The sequence below is a fragment of the Cricetulus griseus genome, chromosome 2 (genome assembly GCF_003668045.3).
Source record: "Cricetulus griseus strain 17A/GY chromosome 2, alternate assembly CriGri-PICRH-1.0, whole genome shotgun sequence".
Taxonomy (NCBI): Eukaryota; Metazoa; Chordata; class Mammalia; order Rodentia; family Cricetidae; genus Cricetulus; species Cricetulus griseus.
In genome coordinates this window covers 79,709,028-79,728,495 of record NC_048595.1, presented here as the reverse complement: position 1 = coordinate 79,728,495, position 19,468 = coordinate 79,709,028, and the positions used below count along the sequence as shown (strand labels likewise).

The 19,468-nt window shown below is 41.2% G+C and overlaps 1 protein-coding gene across 1 annotated transcript in view; it reads right to left on the bottom strand.

The window, feature by feature from the left end:
- LOC100750695 (astrotactin-2) overlaps nucleotides 1-19,468 on the bottom strand; it is a 933,092-nt gene that overhangs the window by 713,603 nt on the left and 200,021 nt on the right. Inside the window, 1 exon segment of the mRNA XM_027400261.2 lies at nucleotides 15,016-15,397. Within this exon segment, the coding sequence (XP_027256062.2) occupies nucleotides 15,016-15,397 (382 nt within the window).

Here is a 19,468-nt window from a genome sequence, read left to right as displayed (position 1 = left end):
CCCTGTAAAAGAGGGAACTCTCTTACCATGGCACCCTTCCAACAGGGCTGGCTGCAAGAATAGCTTTCATCTCAGTCAGGTCTAGCCCTTTCATGCCAGTCATATCACACACATGCAAAGCGGCTATGCCTCAGCCCCCCTCTGTATACAACAGAATGCTCTAACTCCACTCCCTGTATTCATTCCCAACACACTTGTCTGTTGGGCCATCAAATGAGGTCATTGTCTGCTAAAGCCACTTCCCCTGGTTTAGTTTGAAACCCTTTATCCTCTTGACTCTGTCTTAAATATTCCTCCTTCGGAAAGGCCTTCTTGAACAGCCAAAATTGAGATCAAGTGCTTGCTGTCCTTACCAAAATGACTCAGCAGGGTCCCTTCCTGGATGCTGTGTGTTAATGGAATCAGTAAGTGGCATGATTTGCTGGTCAAGGTCTCAAGACTCCAGTCTGATGTCCCTATTAGAGGATATTGTCTTCAAGGACAAAGTCCATGCTAGCCATAATCATTCCTCTTCTCTAAGTTGTAATGACTATTTGTGAAGTGTGTGAATGAATGAATGATTGATTGAATGAATGAATGAATGAATGAATGAATGTGTTGTTGAATATTGATGATGCTAAATGAACCAACAGAGTGCCTGATCCATTTGCAGAGGCCTCACAGTAAAAAAGCTAACAGTAATTGCACCCTTCATTTTTCAACAAACACTCCTCATAGCCTAGTGAAACACATTAACTCATTTCATCTTACGACAGCTTGGGAATGCATGGTTTTTAGTTTCCCTATTTAGAAATGAGGACAGTGAGAAGTACAGGTCTTTTCTAATTTGTCCTCATAGGTATGAAATATCAGTAGATTTCAAGAGTTGTCTTGGGCATCCTTGTGTCAGAACTCTACTCCTGACCAACATTCTGCAGTAGTATCTTGGTTCCATTACTTCACCTTCATGCTTGGATCTTCTGAAGCCTAAAGTTCCCTGGTTTAAGCCTGCCCATCTCATGAGATCTTTCCTAGTTTACCAACCCTATTCCCTTATGTTTGTTTGTTTGTTTTTGTTTTTGAGACAGGGTTTCCTGTGTAGCTTTGGAACCTATCCTGGCACTGGCTCTGGAGACCAGGCTGGCCTCAAACTCACAGAGATCTGCCTGACTCTGCCTCCTGAGTGCTGGGATTAAAGGTGTGTGCCAGCAACGCTCTGCCCAACCCTATTCTTATTAGAAAACAAAACAAAACAAAACAAAACACCTGCAGCCTTGTACCAAATACCATGCAAGAAAAGTTTGAGTGGCAAAACATGAAGTCCTTGCTGTCAGGAGACTGTCACCCTCTCGCCCTCCTACAAAGGGAGCTTCATTTTCTGGTGATGCAAGAAAACAATACAGATTTCTTCTCCGTGTCTTACAGGGGGACAGTAGACTTTAGGAATGAGCCAAACAAATGCACAGGTGCACCTTCTATCTTTGGATGGCCTTCTTACCTTTTCTGAGAAATCTCCATGATTGGAAGGACCATCAAGTCCTGTGCACAGGTCACTATAGTGCTCTTACTCCCATCCCAGGCATTGACTTCTCTTCCCTGTGGGAGAATTGTGGTCTTCAAGGAGAACTATGGCCTTCATTGCCAAGGACACAGCTGGAGCAACACTGAGCCAAAGCAGGCAGCCTGTCTGTCCACTCTCTGAGGCTGCTTCCCCAGGGTGATGAACAGCGCCAATCAGGCGGCACTTAACATAATTATAATGAAGTGGATGCATCTGGTCTCTGAAGGCTTCATTCACCAGGGAAATGAGGGGGAAGTGATATCTCTCTCTCTGCTGACCTCCTTGTGGGACACTTACAAAACAGCCATGGAGCCAGGCGGCTGTTGACATGGGCTGGGGACTGGATTCTGCCACTTATTAAAAGGATCATGTTGCTAGTTGGGATGCCTTTCTTCCCCTCTGCATCATCTCTGTGTAGGGAACTGTGAGTAGATAAGAGTTTGCCCAAAAGAAAGTCTCCTCTTACAGCCCGGATTTCTGAAGAACATCTCTTCCCAAACATACCCCATTAGTCATGCCTGCCAGTCACATGATGCTGAACTTTTGGTTCATGCCCCACTTATTCCAGCAAAAGGGGAGGAAATGGAAAACTGCAGGGTTAGACCTGGAGCTGTCCAAGCTGCTCATCATGAAGATGGGAAGAGTAAGGCTCAGGAAACGGATCTGGTCTTCCCAGGATTGTACCAGATTTATCAAATATTACTGCACACCATCTTGAAAACAGCCTGGATAGTCTGCGTTCTTGTTAAACCAGTTTTGTAGATAAAAATTGAAGACCAAAAGAAGCCAATCAACTTGTCCCTAGAATAAGGCACTCTATGAGGCCAGCAGTCATACCTGCACCTGTCCTGTTCCAAGTCCTTTTTAAATCCTGCCACTGGCCAGTCTCAGAAAGCCCTGTATTGTGTTTGTGCTTTGGTTTTTATACAAGAGTCTTTGAACATTTTGGCAAGTTAAAAGTCAGTTAAATTCCCTTGTCTTTTCCATGCACTAGTGAACTGCAACATATTGAAAGGAGACCTGTGGCGAATGCTTTTGTAAAGTAAAGAACAGCTTAGGAAGAATAATCTGTCAGTGCCCGATTTATCTATTTGCTAAACTGAGCCTTTCATAAACCAGATTTTTTGGAAGCAGGGCACACCAGCCCTGCTCTGAGCAGATGGGCTCCTTGCTGTTCTGGACAGGATCTGACGCTGTAAGGGTCTACTATAGCCACATGTGTCTGGTTTAGTGAAGGCAGCTACAGGTGCCTCATAGCCTAAAGCACACCTTGCTGTGTGCCCCAAGATGCCACAATCCCAGTAACACTGATGTGATCTGAGCAAAGTCACACAGCTTCCAATTAGCTTGCACATGATGATGCAGCCTGGAGTGAGGGTCTGTCTATCACAGAGTTCTTAGTTGGACATGGCAAATCCTTTCTTGAGATAGGCAGGGTGTCTCACATGGGTGGGCAGATCCAAGAACTGAGGGAGGGAATAAATGCTGAATATACAGCTGGCCACACCGAGATAGGTTATTTCCAGATACACCTAAGAGAAGAACAGAGAAACACACACACACACACACACACACACACACACACACACACACACACACACACACACACAGAATTCATCAGAGCTTCTTAAGACAGAAATAGTGTGTACATTTGTGAAATATCCAAGCAGTGGCTCTTTCTTTTAGGAGGCTGAGATTATTTTTCAGACCAAGCCTGTTCCCTGTGTTTTCCACAGTAAAGATGGCAGACTGTTGGAAAAAAAAATGACTACAAAGTCATATACACCTAGGTTGAAATCCTGCCTCTAATAGTGCCTCTGGATCCTGGTCTCACAGGAGCTCTTCATACTGCAGTTTCTTCATCTGAACATGGGGGAATTAGAGTGATTGACTATTGACTACATCGGGATTTTTTTTTTGAGCACTTCATAAGTATTTAGCATTGACAACAATCTTAGTCTACACAGAGTGCCTAATATTCCTACTGCAACTGAGAATAGAACTCCACTAGCTAAACAAGGGTTGGGTTCTTTCAGTCCTCGAAGAAGCTGAATTAGAACATACCATAGCATTCATCTGTAGATTCACTTGGTCACTTAACTACTTATTTGTAATCTATCTCAACAGAGTTCTAAACAATAAACATCTAGCATTGAGACAAATACATAGAATTCTTTATGATAGAGACAACACACACACACCCACATACACACACACACACACACACACACACAGAGAGAGAGAGAGAGAGAGAGAGAGAGAGAGAGAGAGAGGGAGAGAGAGAGAGAGAGAGAGAGAGAGAGAGAGAGAGAGAGAGAGAGAGAGAGAGAGAGACTGGTGGTAAAGTCAATGAAGAAAAAGAAAGCAGGGCTGCACTCTAGCCAGGAGCAACTTAGGGAAGGAAAGGATTTATTTGGCTTACACTGTCAGGTCCATTCTGTCATCAAGTGAAGCTAAGATAGGAACTCAAGCAGGAGCTTCAAGTAGAAACCACTGAAAAACACTGCTTGCTGAGTCTTTTCTCAGGCCCATGCTTAAGTAACTTTCTTATACAGTCTGGTACCACCTGCCTAGTGATGGGATCAACCACAGTGAGCTGAATCCTCCTATATCTATAATAAACAAGAGGTTCTCCTACAGACATGTCCATAGAATAATCATACTCAAGGAATCTCTCAGTTGAAGCTTCTCCTCTCAGATGACATCAGGCTGTATAAAGTTGACAAATAAGGTTAACTGGGCAAGATAAAAGAGCATGGGAGGTGTCATGTATGTGTGTGCATGAGCAGGGATACTGTTTTATTTTGGGCAAAGTACTGAGAGATGAATTCAGAGATAAGTGGGCAAATGCAGGAAGGACTGGAGAGGTAAACCATAAAGACTCCTGGAATGAGCAAGAAAGGCTAATGCAAAGAACAAGAAGGAAGCACCTCCAAGCAAACTCCCACTGTTGATGTCAGGAGAATAACAGTGATACATGAACCTGGCCATCCTTTGTCTGCAAGGGCAGAAGCATCTGCCTTAATTGTGTATGACTTCTGCATTCTTCTGAAATCCACATCTCCCTGTTGTGGCTCTGATATCTAGGGTTGGGGGCTCTTTGCTCATTCTTAGCTAAATCCACATTTTCTTTCACATAATTATTTGCTTGAGGATGGAGGTGGTCACTGAATCTTTTGCATTGAAAGATATTTGACAAATCCTGTATTCATCCACCAGATACCTTGATTCAAAAATTGCAAATACAGGACAGGAAGGATGGCTAAGTTTTTGTAGTACTTACAAAACAAGCATGAGAACCATAGCTCAAGTCCCCAGAAACCATATAGAGTCCAGGTGGACTTGGAAGCCTGCCTATAACTCCAGCATCAGAAGACAGAGACTGGAGATTCACATAGCAAGCTGGCTAGCAACACCAATCATAACAGTTCTATCTGTGAGCCCTAGGTTTGCTTGAGAGATCCTTCCTCAATGAACAAGGTAGAAGAGTGATTGAGGTTGATCCCCTATGTCAACCACAGAGATGCATTCACATGCATACATACAAATTCGGTTTTTTTTGTGTGTGTTCGTGAACACATACACACACATACACACAGATAGATAGATAGATAGATAGATAGATAGATAGATAGATAGAGATATACAAACACTACACATACAAATGAAAATGGAAAACAGATGAAAATTAAATACAGCCTGTATGCAAACAAGAATAAAAACAAATTAAATATGTGGAGGTTAAGTTCTATCTGTGAGATTCTAGAGTGAAGTCCCCGTCCTCTGTTATCCTCCAGTTCAATCAAACCCTCCCTTCTCAAGATTAAACACACACATAACATATCTTGTTCTACTCATTTTGGCTTCAATTTATTATCACTTTAGTAAAAAAAAAAATGGTGCTTTCTTTTTTCCACTAGTCCCCAGTGCACTTATTGTGACATCAATGAGCTTATTTCCCAGGACTTTATGACATCTGCTCCTGTGTTAATATGATCCAACTGATTGCAGGGTTTACTTCATCATGATCCTCCTACATATCACTTAAAGCTTCCAGCACACTGATGCCTAAGGCTTTTGTTTTTGCTATTCCTACTCCTGCAAACTGTTTTCCTCCATGTCCACAAGATTTTATTCCATCAAACATTACAGACTCACCTTCAAATACCATGTCACCAGTAAAGTGAGGACTCTGGTCCCCTCCTTTATTTAATGGCCTCCCATACAAACTATAATTTGATGATATACATTTTATTTTTCATTTATCTATAGTCTTTCTACAGGTGAAAACATACTAGAGAGACTTGAAGCTTTTTTTATTCACTGTTTTATCTTCAGTGACCTAAATATTTTCTGACACATAGTAGGTGTTTGATTACAATTGTTGACTTAGCAAATGAAGAAAAAGATGAACAAATATTTACTTATTTAACTAGTATGCAGGGAAATACAATGTAATTATGTATAAAGAAGTTTAAAACATTCAGTCATTCGACCCAGCAGTTCTACTCCTGGGTATACACCCTGAGGAAAGAAACTTAAGTCCAAACATAGTTGTGTCTTTTGACTGAAAATAGCAAGCAAACAAACAAAAAAGCAACTAAATCTTCATTAATAAAAGATGAAGACATGCTGAGATGGAAATATAAATATGGTTAATGCTTATGATCCAAGATTGAAGTAAAAGAAACAAAACAATGAGTGAAAAATATATAAAATTGGGCTTAAAAGTAGTGTGATATATTGCTAATGTATATGTTCTTTTATTTTTAAGCTTTTTATTTTGAGTATTGCATAGGGTTTATGATTAGCAAATATCAGGGGATATAAGTACAGATTTGTGGGCAGTGGCATCGGCCTTCCACATTCCCAATGCAGAGGATGCAGGGGAGGCTGGTAAAAAAGAGGCCAATTGGCCCCTGTAGGAAGCTGAGGCTTAGCTTCCCTGGACTTTGGTGACAGGCAGCCCCCACAGGGCCATTTCCAGATATTGCAGGGGAGCCCAGGATAGTAGAATACAAGTCCCTGGTTGCTGGGAAATTGCTCTAGCTCTGATCAATCAGGGAACTGTCTTGAAGCCCCTGACATTTATCAAACCTCCTTCACCCTCATCTGTCACTGTGCGGTAGGGCTGCCTAGCCAGGCAAACTCTAATCAAGTCAGCATGCCCGGAGGGTCTCCAGAGACAGAGAGCTAAGGGATGCAAAGGGAGTGTGCAGAGAGGGAGACAAAGCCATGAGAAGAGGATCCTGGGGGAGGAGGAAGAAAGAGCATAGGCTCTGAGAGCATGCATTTGTTTTGCAATCACAGCAATTAATGCCGGGAAGTGACATTTTAAGGGGTGCTGGTGACAGCTTTGGTGACATTCCTATTTGTGATTCTATGAAAAATCTCTGTCTATATCATATTTTAGTGAGTGTGGAGACAGCTGAGGCTGGCTGCTTGGAAGACTAAGCTCCCCCCTGTTAGAGAATCTACTTCTCTTCTTCTGCCCAGCCTAGCCATGTGCGCTCTGGGGCCAAGACCTCAGGAGCATGAAGCATAAAAGCTACTATCCAGGGATGGGTTTAGACGACCGGCTTAACCAATCCATTCCTTGTGATGATTAACTGAGGGAAAAATGAGCAGCTGTCATTCTACACGTATCATCTACCAATTGGAGACAAATAACATGGGGTACAAAACAACATTGTGAATACCTTCTAGTCTGGTTTGGTTTAAGAAATGTATTTTAAGGTACAGGTCTTTCCCTCTTTGTTTCATAAGCAGCTCTACAAAGGAAACAAGACAATAACAGATTAAGCTACAATTTTGGAGGCTGAGATTAGAAAGTATTATTCACGTTATGTCTAATTCCCAGGCCTAATTTGCCATCCCTGACCAAAAGCCATGAGCTTTGGTTTGAATGCATACATAGATGAGATCATAATAAGGAAGGCTCAAGTGAGGGCAATGTAGATATGGGATGCATTTGCCAGATTATAGTCAAGTCACTTACAGGACAAACACAGTGTGATAGTACAGAGAGTAGGGAACATGAACCCTAGTGAGGTGGGCACAAAGAAAATTTCATCATCAAAATGCTATGTCACAGGTGAGTGACTTACTTTCTCTAAGCAGGGAATAAAGTTGTGTCTCAAAATGTCAATAACAGAGTTTATCAAGCCACTCAAACTTATGAAGCTATTTTGTAAAATGTGAAGCAGCTCAGGCCAAGACCTCTAATTGAATTCAGTGGGTCACACTCACAAACAAGGTATGGGATCAGGAGGGAAGCTTGTTGGAAAGATGGATTTCAGAAGGAGGCAGAGGGGGAGGAGAGACAGAAGTGGGGTGAAAGATCCATTATATAAATATATAAAACTGTCAATGACAAAAGATAGCAACTGTTTCTGTTTTCTACCTTTCTAGGTGCCTAGGGAAAGGCCATCTTTTATGTTCATTGTAGTTCTACAGTAACACACAAGAGACCATTAACATGGGTTAAGGATATGAACAACTGTCAACAATTAACTGAGTTAGGAGGGAAAGATATGAACAAAGAGAAGATGCAGGTGTTACCAACTCATGTCCCTCTCTGGCTGATCACACCTGTGCAGATGGCTCATATAGGAGTCAAGGTGACATGAGATGTATCAAGTCTGAGGGGCACTTTACAATGCTGAATGGGAAATGTAGTTTAAAAGACAAGACAGGAAGCCAATAGAATGTAATGAAGTCAGGATAGTTTGTTGTTATGAAAATCCTTTTTCTTCCTTCCTCCAGTGACGTCCTCTGATGAGGAATGTACTGTGTATGTTTATCTTATTGATTGTTAAATAAAATATTGTTTGGCCAATGAGACAGCAAGTAGACGGGACTAGGTGTCAAAGAGGATTCTGGGAAATGTAGTAGAGAAGTGATGATCCAGGCAGGAAGTGACATAGCAAGGAGACTTATATTTAAGCGAAGGAGAAACAGGAAGGGCCCTCTTTTCCCCTCCGCTCCTGCTCCAGCAACATGATGTGATCCACCAGCCAGGAGGGACGCTAACAAGGCATCCGATTAGATAAGTCTTATAAAATATATAGATTTATGATAATTAAGACTGCGCTAACAGATGAGGAATCCTAGTCATTGGCCAAACAGCATTGAACCTAATACAAGTTTCTGTGTATCCATTTGGGCCTAACTCGGGCAGGCGGCTTGTGTAAAGCACACAGGTGGCAGTGGGGCTCAGGCAGCTTATGGTGGAAAGATTTATCATAACAGTCCTCCTCTGTGTCCTCTGTGTCCATGACATACACATTCATTACTCTCTCTTGTTTCCCTTCCTAGCAAGAAGGAAAAAGGGGAATGTGAGAAGAGAGTGGAGGAAGGAGGAAGAATAAAGAATGATGTTATATATGAGAGGAAATGTCACAATGAGATCCATTTCTTTGTATGCAAACCCAAAACACTGTTTAAAATGTTCATTCTAAACTTTTCTTCTTATGCTGAAGAATCTTTCTGAAATAGATTACTGAGTATATATAACATAGCTGTGCTGTAATGCACTTCTGCATACTCTTCCCTCTAGTTAACCCAACATAGTCTTGATAAGTCCTTGATAAGTTGTCTAAATGGACAACAGCCAGAAATAGAGTTTCCTAAGCTTTCTGTTACCTTCTGTTGAGGTTAGAAGGTTGGAAATGTTTTTCATGAAGGGTGATATGGGTATGGAGCTTTGTAGGTTGAATATAGAATGTTCTATGAGAATAGTGTAAAGGGTCCCTTGGGTGGACATATTGACCCATTTCAAGGTATTAAGATTTAGGATTGAATGAAAGGCACAGAAAGCTGGCCAAATAATGAAAAAAAGACACAAAGCCCTGTAGTCTGCAGTTAGGGAAAAACAGAAGGTTTAAAGAGCTAAGAAAAGTCATTTTTGTAAGAATGTAGAGGATGATGGTCAAGTGAAATCTCTGGGACCAATTTTGTTGTGGACAAAAATAATTACCACAGAGTGGCTTCTGTGTGAAGAATGGACAAGAAGAGTCACCACAGAAGCAGGAAGGCTACAAGGGATATTGTCTGTGTGACATCAGCAAGAGAAACATGGAATGGACAGTGATGGGTGGGATTGAATTTAGAGATCTGGGAATATAGGCTAGAGAATCTGGTTAAATGCACGAATGGAAAAATGGAATTTTGGAGGGCTTTGGCTATGAAAGACCTAAGAGACCAAATAAAAGCCACCCAAAGACTGTATTCATCTGACATTCACTATCGGTGTCTCTAGGGACATTAATGAGAAACTCCTCTGACCCTGTCATGGTGGAGTGATCTACTGAGATCAGACATGAGTTTGATGTACCTTGGGTAGTACTCTAAGCACTGGGATTGCCTGTTGTAAAGTCATTGCTTCCAATTTAGAATATCAGAATTGCTATTTGTTAATCTCTGAGTTGCATCAGAGATTACATGCTGACTACCAAGATTATTAATATCCAGACTTATCAGTGATGCAAACCCTGGCTATGTGTTCTGGAAATCCTGGGAATTGGGAACTCAGTGGCTTCCCAAGTCTCAGAGTGGAGTGCTGCACTTATTCATAGCCCCGTGGGTAGCAGAGAAGCTCTCAAGCTCAAGTTTCAACCACTTTAAAGCTATGTGAACTTAAACACATTACTTACCCTTACCTCCTTACCTCTGGGATATTGGGACAGTATTAGTAATACAGCCCATAGGGTTGGCATGCAGTTCAAATGGTATATTCTATTGAAAAGTCCATGCGTAGTAAAAGTCAGCTAGTAATAGCTTATAACAGCAGCAGGAATAATTCTGTACCCAACCCTTCCATGCATCTCCCATTTAGGGTAATGACAGTGGCTTAATTCTCATTAAGATAATTATCATTAATTCATTAAGAGAGAATTCATAGGTCAATAGCAGAAGCCTTACAGATACTCAATAAAATCTAATGTTCCCCATCCTCCCAAAATATGTCTTAGACATCATGAGAATTACTGGACTATCATCTTGAACCATACCAAAGTTCAAACTGCTGGACCTGGGTCTAGGAGACTATGTGATGCCTTTGCATCCATTCCTTTGGGGCCACTACTTGTATTCAATGCTATTATTAATGTATGTAATTTAATAATTATATTAATGTATTTAACTTTCTACCTTAGGTCCCAAGGTAATGCAGAAGAACAGAGGGAAGCTTTTCTTAAGTATCTCTTAATTTAAGAAGTCATTACAATGTGTAAAATAAGAAGACTAACCATCAACAAAGAAGGGAACTAGTACCAATGCTAATGAGGGACAAAAGATATTGAGAGAAAATTAAGGCAATCATTTGAATAAACACATGATACTTTAAGAACACTCAATGGGATGGGGTAGCATATGCCTTGGTAGAGAGTATTCTCTACACTCCCTTGAGAATAGAAAATACATTGTGAAAATGAGTACATATGCCTGATTCTAATGTGATCAAAGTGGATTTCCTTTGATGCAGCAATTCAGCACTTAGCAATATGTCTGCCTTACAGAAATGGTCTGACAGGCTGCAGGAATATCTGCCTAGCTCAATACACAGGTAACAAGATATACTGTGATGTCTGCTATCTCCTTGTCAGTGCAAAAATTTAAATAATGCCTAAAAACAAATAATAAAGTAAGCGTCAGTATCCTAAGTATATGCACATAATTGTATCTATAAAGTTACGATGGGAATGTATAGTTGACAAAGAGAGATACTTTTAAAATATTGGTTTTCAAAAGTATTATTAATTCATTTAGAAATTCATACAATGAGTTTTGATGACATTTACCTCTATTTCTTCATCTTAACTCCATGCATACCCAACACACACACACACACACACACAGAGAGAGAGAGAGAGAGAGAGAGAGAGAGAGAGAGAGAGGGGGGGGATACACCCCCACCTTGTAAATTTTTGGAACATGCTAAAGGAATATGAATCAAGCTATAACCAAGTGTCTGTTTTTCAGTCCTGTTAGTAGAAGCATGTACTTCAATGGTAGAATGTCACCTCTTGCTTTATGGAATTCCAATCCACTTATCCTTCGTTCCTTCCTTCTCACTCTCTTCCTCTTTTATTGCTGTGTTCTGTCTTCCTTTCTTCCCTCCCAACGTCTTCCTTATTTCCCATCTGTCATTTATTATATTATAAACAGCACATATTTCTTTCATTCATAAAACACAATTTAAAAACTCAGTGTGCATTCATTATCTTTTATACATTCTTCAATAAACTGATACATTTGTTATTCTGATCTCCTGCTTTCATGCATAATCTTCATAGGAAGGAAAGGTAAGTTTAAAAGAAAGAAGGAAGATCAGAATTTACATGTACTGAGTTTCCTTTTATATTAAGTATAGTGATTACTATTCATTTATTGACATAGGTAAATGTTCAGCAACTTGCTCACATATCAAGGTGATATGTAGCATGCTTTTTTTGTCAGCTGCCAGCTGACAAATAGTGACAAAGAGACTTTTTAATTATAAAAGCTTGGACAGTGGCTTTTTTAATTATAAAAGCTAGTGGCTTAGGCTGGTCCCACTAGCTCTTGTAACTTAATTAACTCGTTTATATTAATCTATCTACATTATGAGATGTGGTATTACCTCTCTCCTCTCTTGAATCTTGCACTACCTGTTTTCTCTCCATGTCTGGCTAGTGACTCCACCTTTCTTCTGCCAGGGTTCTCCTCTGCCTGGGAGTCCTGCCTGTACCTGTTGTCTAGCTATTGGTCATTCAGCTTGTTATTACACCAAGCACTGCAATACATCTTCACACACTGTACAAATATCCCACTGTATCAACCCAACAGTGGTAGACATTACAAGTATCAACGAACTTTCATATCACAGACTAACTAAAACTAGCTAAAAACCCTTCAATCATTGTGCTGGATCACAGTCACAAGCCACTACTGGATAGTGGGACGATCAGGAGAGTACCATGTTCTGGCTTGGCATACAGCTCAGGGTACCACTAGCATCCATTGGCATCAGAAATTTTCTGTATCTAACATTGGATATTGTTTTATTAGTGTATCCTATTTTAACATCAGCCCTTCTCAATATCCTTGACCCATGAAACCCCAAGCCATTGTCACTTTAAAACTGTCTCCCTTAAGTTTTCATAATGCTTCCTGCAAACCTGGATATTTGAGCTCAAAAGGAGTTTGGTACAATTCAACTGGGCTGGGACAATTTAGTGCTCAAGGCAAGGTCCAAGATTGAAATGTGCATATAGGATAACCTCTGGCAATATAATTTCAAAAGACTATAGGATTGCTTTTTGCATTCTTAATTATTATTTTTATAATTATACAGACTCAAGGGGCATAGTATGATGGCTCCACACAGGTATACAATGTACAATGATAGAACAGAATAACTTAATTACTTTCTCCTGAAGGATTTACCTCTTGAGTTTAGAACCTTGAAACAATTCTCTCCTAGTTCTTTGTAAATGCATAATGAATGCTTGTAAATTGTAATCAGTGAACTTGTAACAGTGGCTATACCTTCTTGGGCGTGGCCTCAGGTAGGCAGAAGCAGAAAGAGAGGAGCTTGAGGCATGGCTTTCCCTGACAGGCTCTTTCAGCAGATCCGGTTGGAAGAGTGCTCCATGAAAAGTCACTCCACAAGATCCTCCCTTTCGTTTCCGCCTACCTGAGGCCATGCCCAAGGAGGAGCGGCCTCCGTTACACATCCAATGACAAGATGCCTACTGGAAAAGGCCTACCAGACCTGTTACAAGTTCACTGAAAAGACACCTACATATTCCTACTCCTTAACTGCATTCTGATATTCAGTGACCATGGATTTCCCATGTCTTCATATTGCTTATACTTTGTGTCTTTTAAAGAACAGACATCCATGGTTTTCTCTGTAGATCACCAGAAGCAACAGGCTTGAACTGCGCTGATGTATCTAGATCTCTGGAATTGTCCTATCTCTGGCAAATGGAAGAGGACTGTGAACTCAGGACCATATTTGCTGAGGAACAGCTCTAGCATTTGCCTTCTCAAGGACAGATGCAACTCTTTGTGATGTAGGACTCTAAAGAAATGTGTTCGTTCCCTTCTTGCCAGCTTTTATTCTCCACTTCCCTTCTTGTACCCAAGTCCTATGAACTTAACAAGAAGATAAGAGTCTACAGCAAAGGATTTTTTTCCTATAGGATTTGGGGCCTGTATCTCTGTTCTCAACCCTGCCCACATCCTGGCTGTGCAGCATGGAAAGACATTCAAGCTTTGGGTTTTGTTTCCTAACCATTCTCCCATGACTTATCTCCAGGAAGATTCCCATCTTGCTCTATAAGGGCAGTATAGAGTCTCTGTCTTCCACATTTCTATCCTAGGTGGTAATACAGCTTCTGGCCCATTGGAACCAATTTAAAGAGAGATGAAATGAGAAACATTACCAGCAAGCAGGTACCAGGGGTTCATCAACTGCAAATCCTAGACTTCACATTTTCTAACTCATTGAAACCTTTCAACCCTTCTGCAAAGGAGAACACTTGCAGATACACCGTATGGTGGAAGATGAATGTATAACTTGCCTAGGTTCACAGAAGTGGCATTACTACAAGTGTCAACTCTGTTTCTATTGTCATACCTATTGATAAATTCTATGTTGTAACTGCAGACTCCATTACAATGCACCATCTTAATACTAGGGAGAACAGGCGAGGAGATAGGAGGGGCCATAGAAGGGTAGAGTGAGAGGAAGAAAGTAAACAAGACCATTAGTTGTGTCTTGTTTCTTCCTTTGTTAAGATGTTTTCTATTTTCCATCTGAAGCTTGCTGGACAGCATATTAGGGGTGTGGGCAATGTCATTAAGACAGAGGAAGGTGAAAGTTCTATTTTACTCAATATTGGAACATTCCCATGTGGACAAGGAAGGGTGTCAGCTTAGGTGTGACACTCTAAGATGTGAAAAATGAGAATCTCCATCCAGCAGACAGTTCCAGGATGGTTGGATGCCGGAAATGTATTTCACTGGAGAAGGTTGAAGATTTACAGAAGTAACACGCACTTTCTATTTTTCTCTTGTCAGAATTCCCAATGTATTTCTTGGAGAAAGAAGATCAGACTCGATTTCTTTATGGACAAGAGGGAAAAAGACAATTTTCAAGCTCTACAGAAGAAAAAAAAGTTATAATAAGAATGTGCAGAAATGGGCTATATTCTTGACAGTGAGAAGACTGTCAAGGGAGGCAGTTAAGAAACTTTCAGAGGTGTTGGACTATGGACTTTCTGATGCCTCCAAAACCCCAGTTCCTGATTCTTTAGTTCTGTCATTAGTGAAGACCCAAAAGAGATGGAGTCTCATAATGGAGCAGAGTGACAGGTCTAAGAGTCACAATGACAGATCAGGAAGGATTCTGCCTATGCCCCCAACCTCTGCACCTCTGTCCATGCCCCAGAACATCCCAGGAAAGAAATAATGTTAAAAGGCCTCACCTTTCTTCTCAAAGTCTACTTTCTCTTCTGCCCGTCCCAAGCTGTCCAGGCCACGGGTCATCTGGCTGCCAAACTCATCATCCCTGGAGACATGGTTGGTCCGCCTGGGTGGGTCCTCCTCCTCTTCATAGTCATAGTCATCCAGAATGGGGGTCTCCCGGATGGGGACACCAATGACTGAGTTGTGTGCCTGAAGCCTGGAAGAGCGGAAGCTCTCCCTGGCCTGAGGGCCCAGCAGCACAGACGGAATGTAGTGAATCTCATGGGTGGCTTCCGTGCTGGCGCTCTTCTGGGGGATGCGCCGGCGCTTCTGCCAGCGCCGTTGGGCATATAGTGCCACTGTAAACACCAGCAACAGGAGTAGCAATGCAATGAGTCCACCCTGGAATAGGAAGAAAGAAGAGCAAAGATATGGGCCACTGATTTGTGGATTGTAGGGCCAGAGTGATTTCCTATCTGCCTCACTTAGCCTGGGGTCTATGGATTCCAACAGCTGCAGATTTGTAGCTAGAGAGACACTACTTTCCAGCCTAGCTTTTTCATCAACAAACCGTGAGATTTTGAGAAAAAGATTTTCTTCTCTTTACTTTAGCTTCCTAGCCATCAAGGATGAGTAAGAGTCTCACTCTTCCTTCTTTACAAGTTTAAGTTTGAAAAGAAGAGCAAAGGATATTGCTAACAGCCATGTTAGAACAATGTAGCTTGTTAAATGCAGGCTGTTGCTTTCCTGTTCCTCCCACCAGCTAAGCGGCCCCAGGACAATCCATCAAGCTCTCTCAGCCTCATTTTATTATCTACAAAATGAGTTCCCTAAGGGCTTAAGCGATAGTGATATTCCATATACTCCATTACAGTTATAAGATAGTATTAGATCTCATTATCAAATCCAAACATTTCTACAGTTTATATTTTGTTCATTTTCAGTCCTTTAATCTTTGGTTTTTAAGAAGGGGTCTGGAACAAAGCAGGTGCTTAAAAATGTAGAATGAATGAACACATAGGTGACTGAAAGCAAAGCTGCATAAGGCTCCTTGAATTCAAAGCATAAACTGATGTTAATTTGTCATTAACCCATCCCACGTCTGATATTATACATTACTGAGAAATATGATGGTGGCATGTCTACAAGGGCAACTAAACTAACTTGTAAAATCCATGAAATGATCTGGTTTATGCATTTCTAAGGAGAAACTATTCCCCCCAAATGCATTTATCTCCCAGGTTCCTGCCAAAGGTAGACAGTAGGAGTCTTACAATCCTCTGTTCTTCCGTAATCTCCACAATGCCAGACAAATCTGTGTTGCAGTTATCTTTCTTCACTTTGTATCATGTTCTGCCTTTTGGAGATTAGCTGCCACTTTGTTCAGTTCTGTTTGTGTCATACCCACACAGGAATGGGGTCATCCCAGTTGTATGTGAAGTGGGCATGGTGTTGAAAGGGTATTGGAACCTTATTTTTACTATTTTTATTTAGTGTGTTTGTGTTTCTTAATTCTAAAACTTATATTCTTTCTATTTCACCCAAGTAGTTAGGTTGCAATCTTAGTGCAAGCACAACCAAGTCCTGGTAACTATAACGTCAGAAATTAAACTTGAGCACGGTGTCTTGAGAGAGGGTGACTGCAGTGGACCCTATTTAGATGTCTTATTGTCTTTCCACTAACTTGGTCCTGACATCCTGCTGACTACACACACAATGAAAACTATGAATTTCTTTTATCCAAGCCCCCCAAAATCACTACATTAGAATATTCATCCTCTCCCAAAGGGGGTAGGGCTCAAAGGTAGCTGGGTATAAGGTTGGGGTAGGAACATTGGCACACAACTGAGGTCCTGTCTTAAGGTCTCAAGGAATATTAAGCTGGATATCAGAACTTAGAAACCAATGACTCACATTAAACAGATCCTCACTGTATGTTTTTATGTAGATATGCACATGTATAATTTTTCAAATGAAGTGTGTGAGTCAAAATCTTCTTTGTAAAGGGAGATAAGATGAGAGCTGATGATGTGGAGAACTTATCAGAAACTGGCAGATGGTAAGCATGGGATATAAAGGTTCTCAGTCACATCACCTAAAGTATTGTCCCAACAACCAGAAAAGGTGGCAAAATGGTCACTACCAACTGGAGGGCTGTGCATAAGCATAGGGGCCTTGAGAGAACAACTACTATACCGTTGTCTCATTTGAACAATCTACTCATGAAAGGAGTGACTCAGCAGGAATAAATAGTGTGCTGAGTCACAAGCAGTGCCTAAGAATGCTATACAGACCCTCACTAAGGGAGCAGTCTTCCTACTCCAGCTTCTTTCACCAGGACAAGAAAAAAAGAACAGCAGTTGATGTGTTAGCAGACCTGGACACCCAGACCCTGAGCACAGCAGGAGTAAACCTAGACCCTGGTGACTGAAAAATATTGCAGGGTAAAAGAGGAGTAATGGAGGGAGAGAGGGAGGGAGGAAGGGAGGGAGGGAAGGGTGAGGGTTGAGAATTTTCATAAAGTATGTCAAGGAGAAGTCAAGGCTCAGGGCTGGTAAACTGAGACCATTTGGTCTCAGGGTCTAACTGATGTCAAATCCATCTTGAGGGGGAACATCCTGAGTCTCTTTAGGATAAACAAGGATGGGTAAAAGGATGAAAAATCCCAGAAAAAAAGAGATAGCTGTCTATTAGCAGTTGGTTTGCATGAGTGTGTAAGTGCACAAGTGTATACAAAGGTATTTGATTTACTTCTTTATGGACCTGAGAATTTCACTGTGTTCTCAGGGTGAGAGAAGGGAAGAGATGAAAGAGAAGAAGTGAACCCCCTTTCTTCAGGGATCTTCCTTCCTCAAGTATCTCTGTGCAGGATCATTCTACTTTCATTATTACTGAAAATGGGCCACAGATTCTTCAGAAAAGGCAGGCAAAGATGAAGGCATAGAGGGTGACATGAAAAGTCTATGCCCAGGATCCTCTGGTTCACACACTGCATGCTAATGGCCTTGATAAGTGTACTACAATGGTTTATCTCCTTTGACTCCAATAGGCTCCTTTGGAAATGATTATTCTTACTGTGGAGAATTATGGTGAGAATTTAAAAAGACAACACATGATCTGAGTAAAAGGTGCCCACTACAGAAAGTCCACAAATAGAAGTCTCCTTCCTTTATTTTTCTCTACTCCTTTACTCTAATCAGTCACAGAACAACATCCAGACGTCCTAATCTGGCACTCAATATCTTCCATGACTGGCCTCTGCTTCCTTCTCATGCTTTCATTCCCTGCAAGCCTCACCTGTTCTGCCTAGGAGATCTCAACTTAGACCCAAACTTACTGTCTAGGTTAAACTGTCCCTAAAATATGGTGGTCCCTTATGTCAACTCATTAACTCCTTCACATCAAGTAATGTTTCACTTTCTATAGAGTATTGAACAATGTACCTCAAGAAGTGAGCTCAATTGGAAACTGGAACTTTGTAGATGTGATTAGTTAAGATGAGAACATATGAGATTAGAGAGGACCCTAAACAAGATAGCTGCTATCCTGTTAAGAGGAGAGAACAGAGAGGTATGGGCACATAGAAAGAAGGGATAGTGAAGACAGACAGAGATTAGAGTGACCCATTCAGGGTATGAGCCACTCCCCTTTTCTCCAAGTATTTCAGGATTACCAGTTATCTAGCCACACATTGGATCATCTCTCTGGCCAGCTTTCTATTCCAGATTCTGACCTGATATTTGACAGCATTTGGTGTACTGCTTACAGAAATTGTAAGAAACACCCAGGTACCTAAAACTTTCAGTAGACAAGCCAGAAAAAAATGCAAGTATAAGAGCCTGACATTAGCTATAACCACAGTAGTCACAGAGCTCCTAATCATACTTTGCATAAACCCTTAGCTTCCTTTCTTGTTGTTTTTTTCAGAGCACCTTCACCTAGTTTGCTTACACAAACAATATTAAAACTCATAAATTACCTAGTCTAAAAACAAACACTCCCAAGACACCCTACCAAGAGAGCCTTCAAAGAAGTCAGAGTTAGGATGCCATTCATCCTGGCCTCATTTCCATCTACTTTTCATGTTAAAATATCCAGGCAAGGGAGAAGAAGCAAGAGAAAGGAAAGACAAGGATAATGGGGAAAATGCTTTATTTGACAATGTGTCATTCGGAAACTGATTATTTCTGTCTCCAGCCTTTTTAATATTCCCTCACAATGGCCAAGTCACAAGGGGATTTTGTATTCTAAGGCTGGATTTATAATACTCTGTTCAGCAGTGATAAGAACACGGGCCTTTAATCCTCAGAGCTGTGAACATGCATATCCTCCCAAGTAATGTCCTTCCCTTTTTGCCACTTGTTTCTGGCCCCTGGCAGCCAACCTCATGATAGCTTTGGGCAGGTGACCCAATGGATGCTCTATTTGGCCAAATGCCCAGTGGCAGAGTGAGAATGGTAGCCTGGGGCAGGC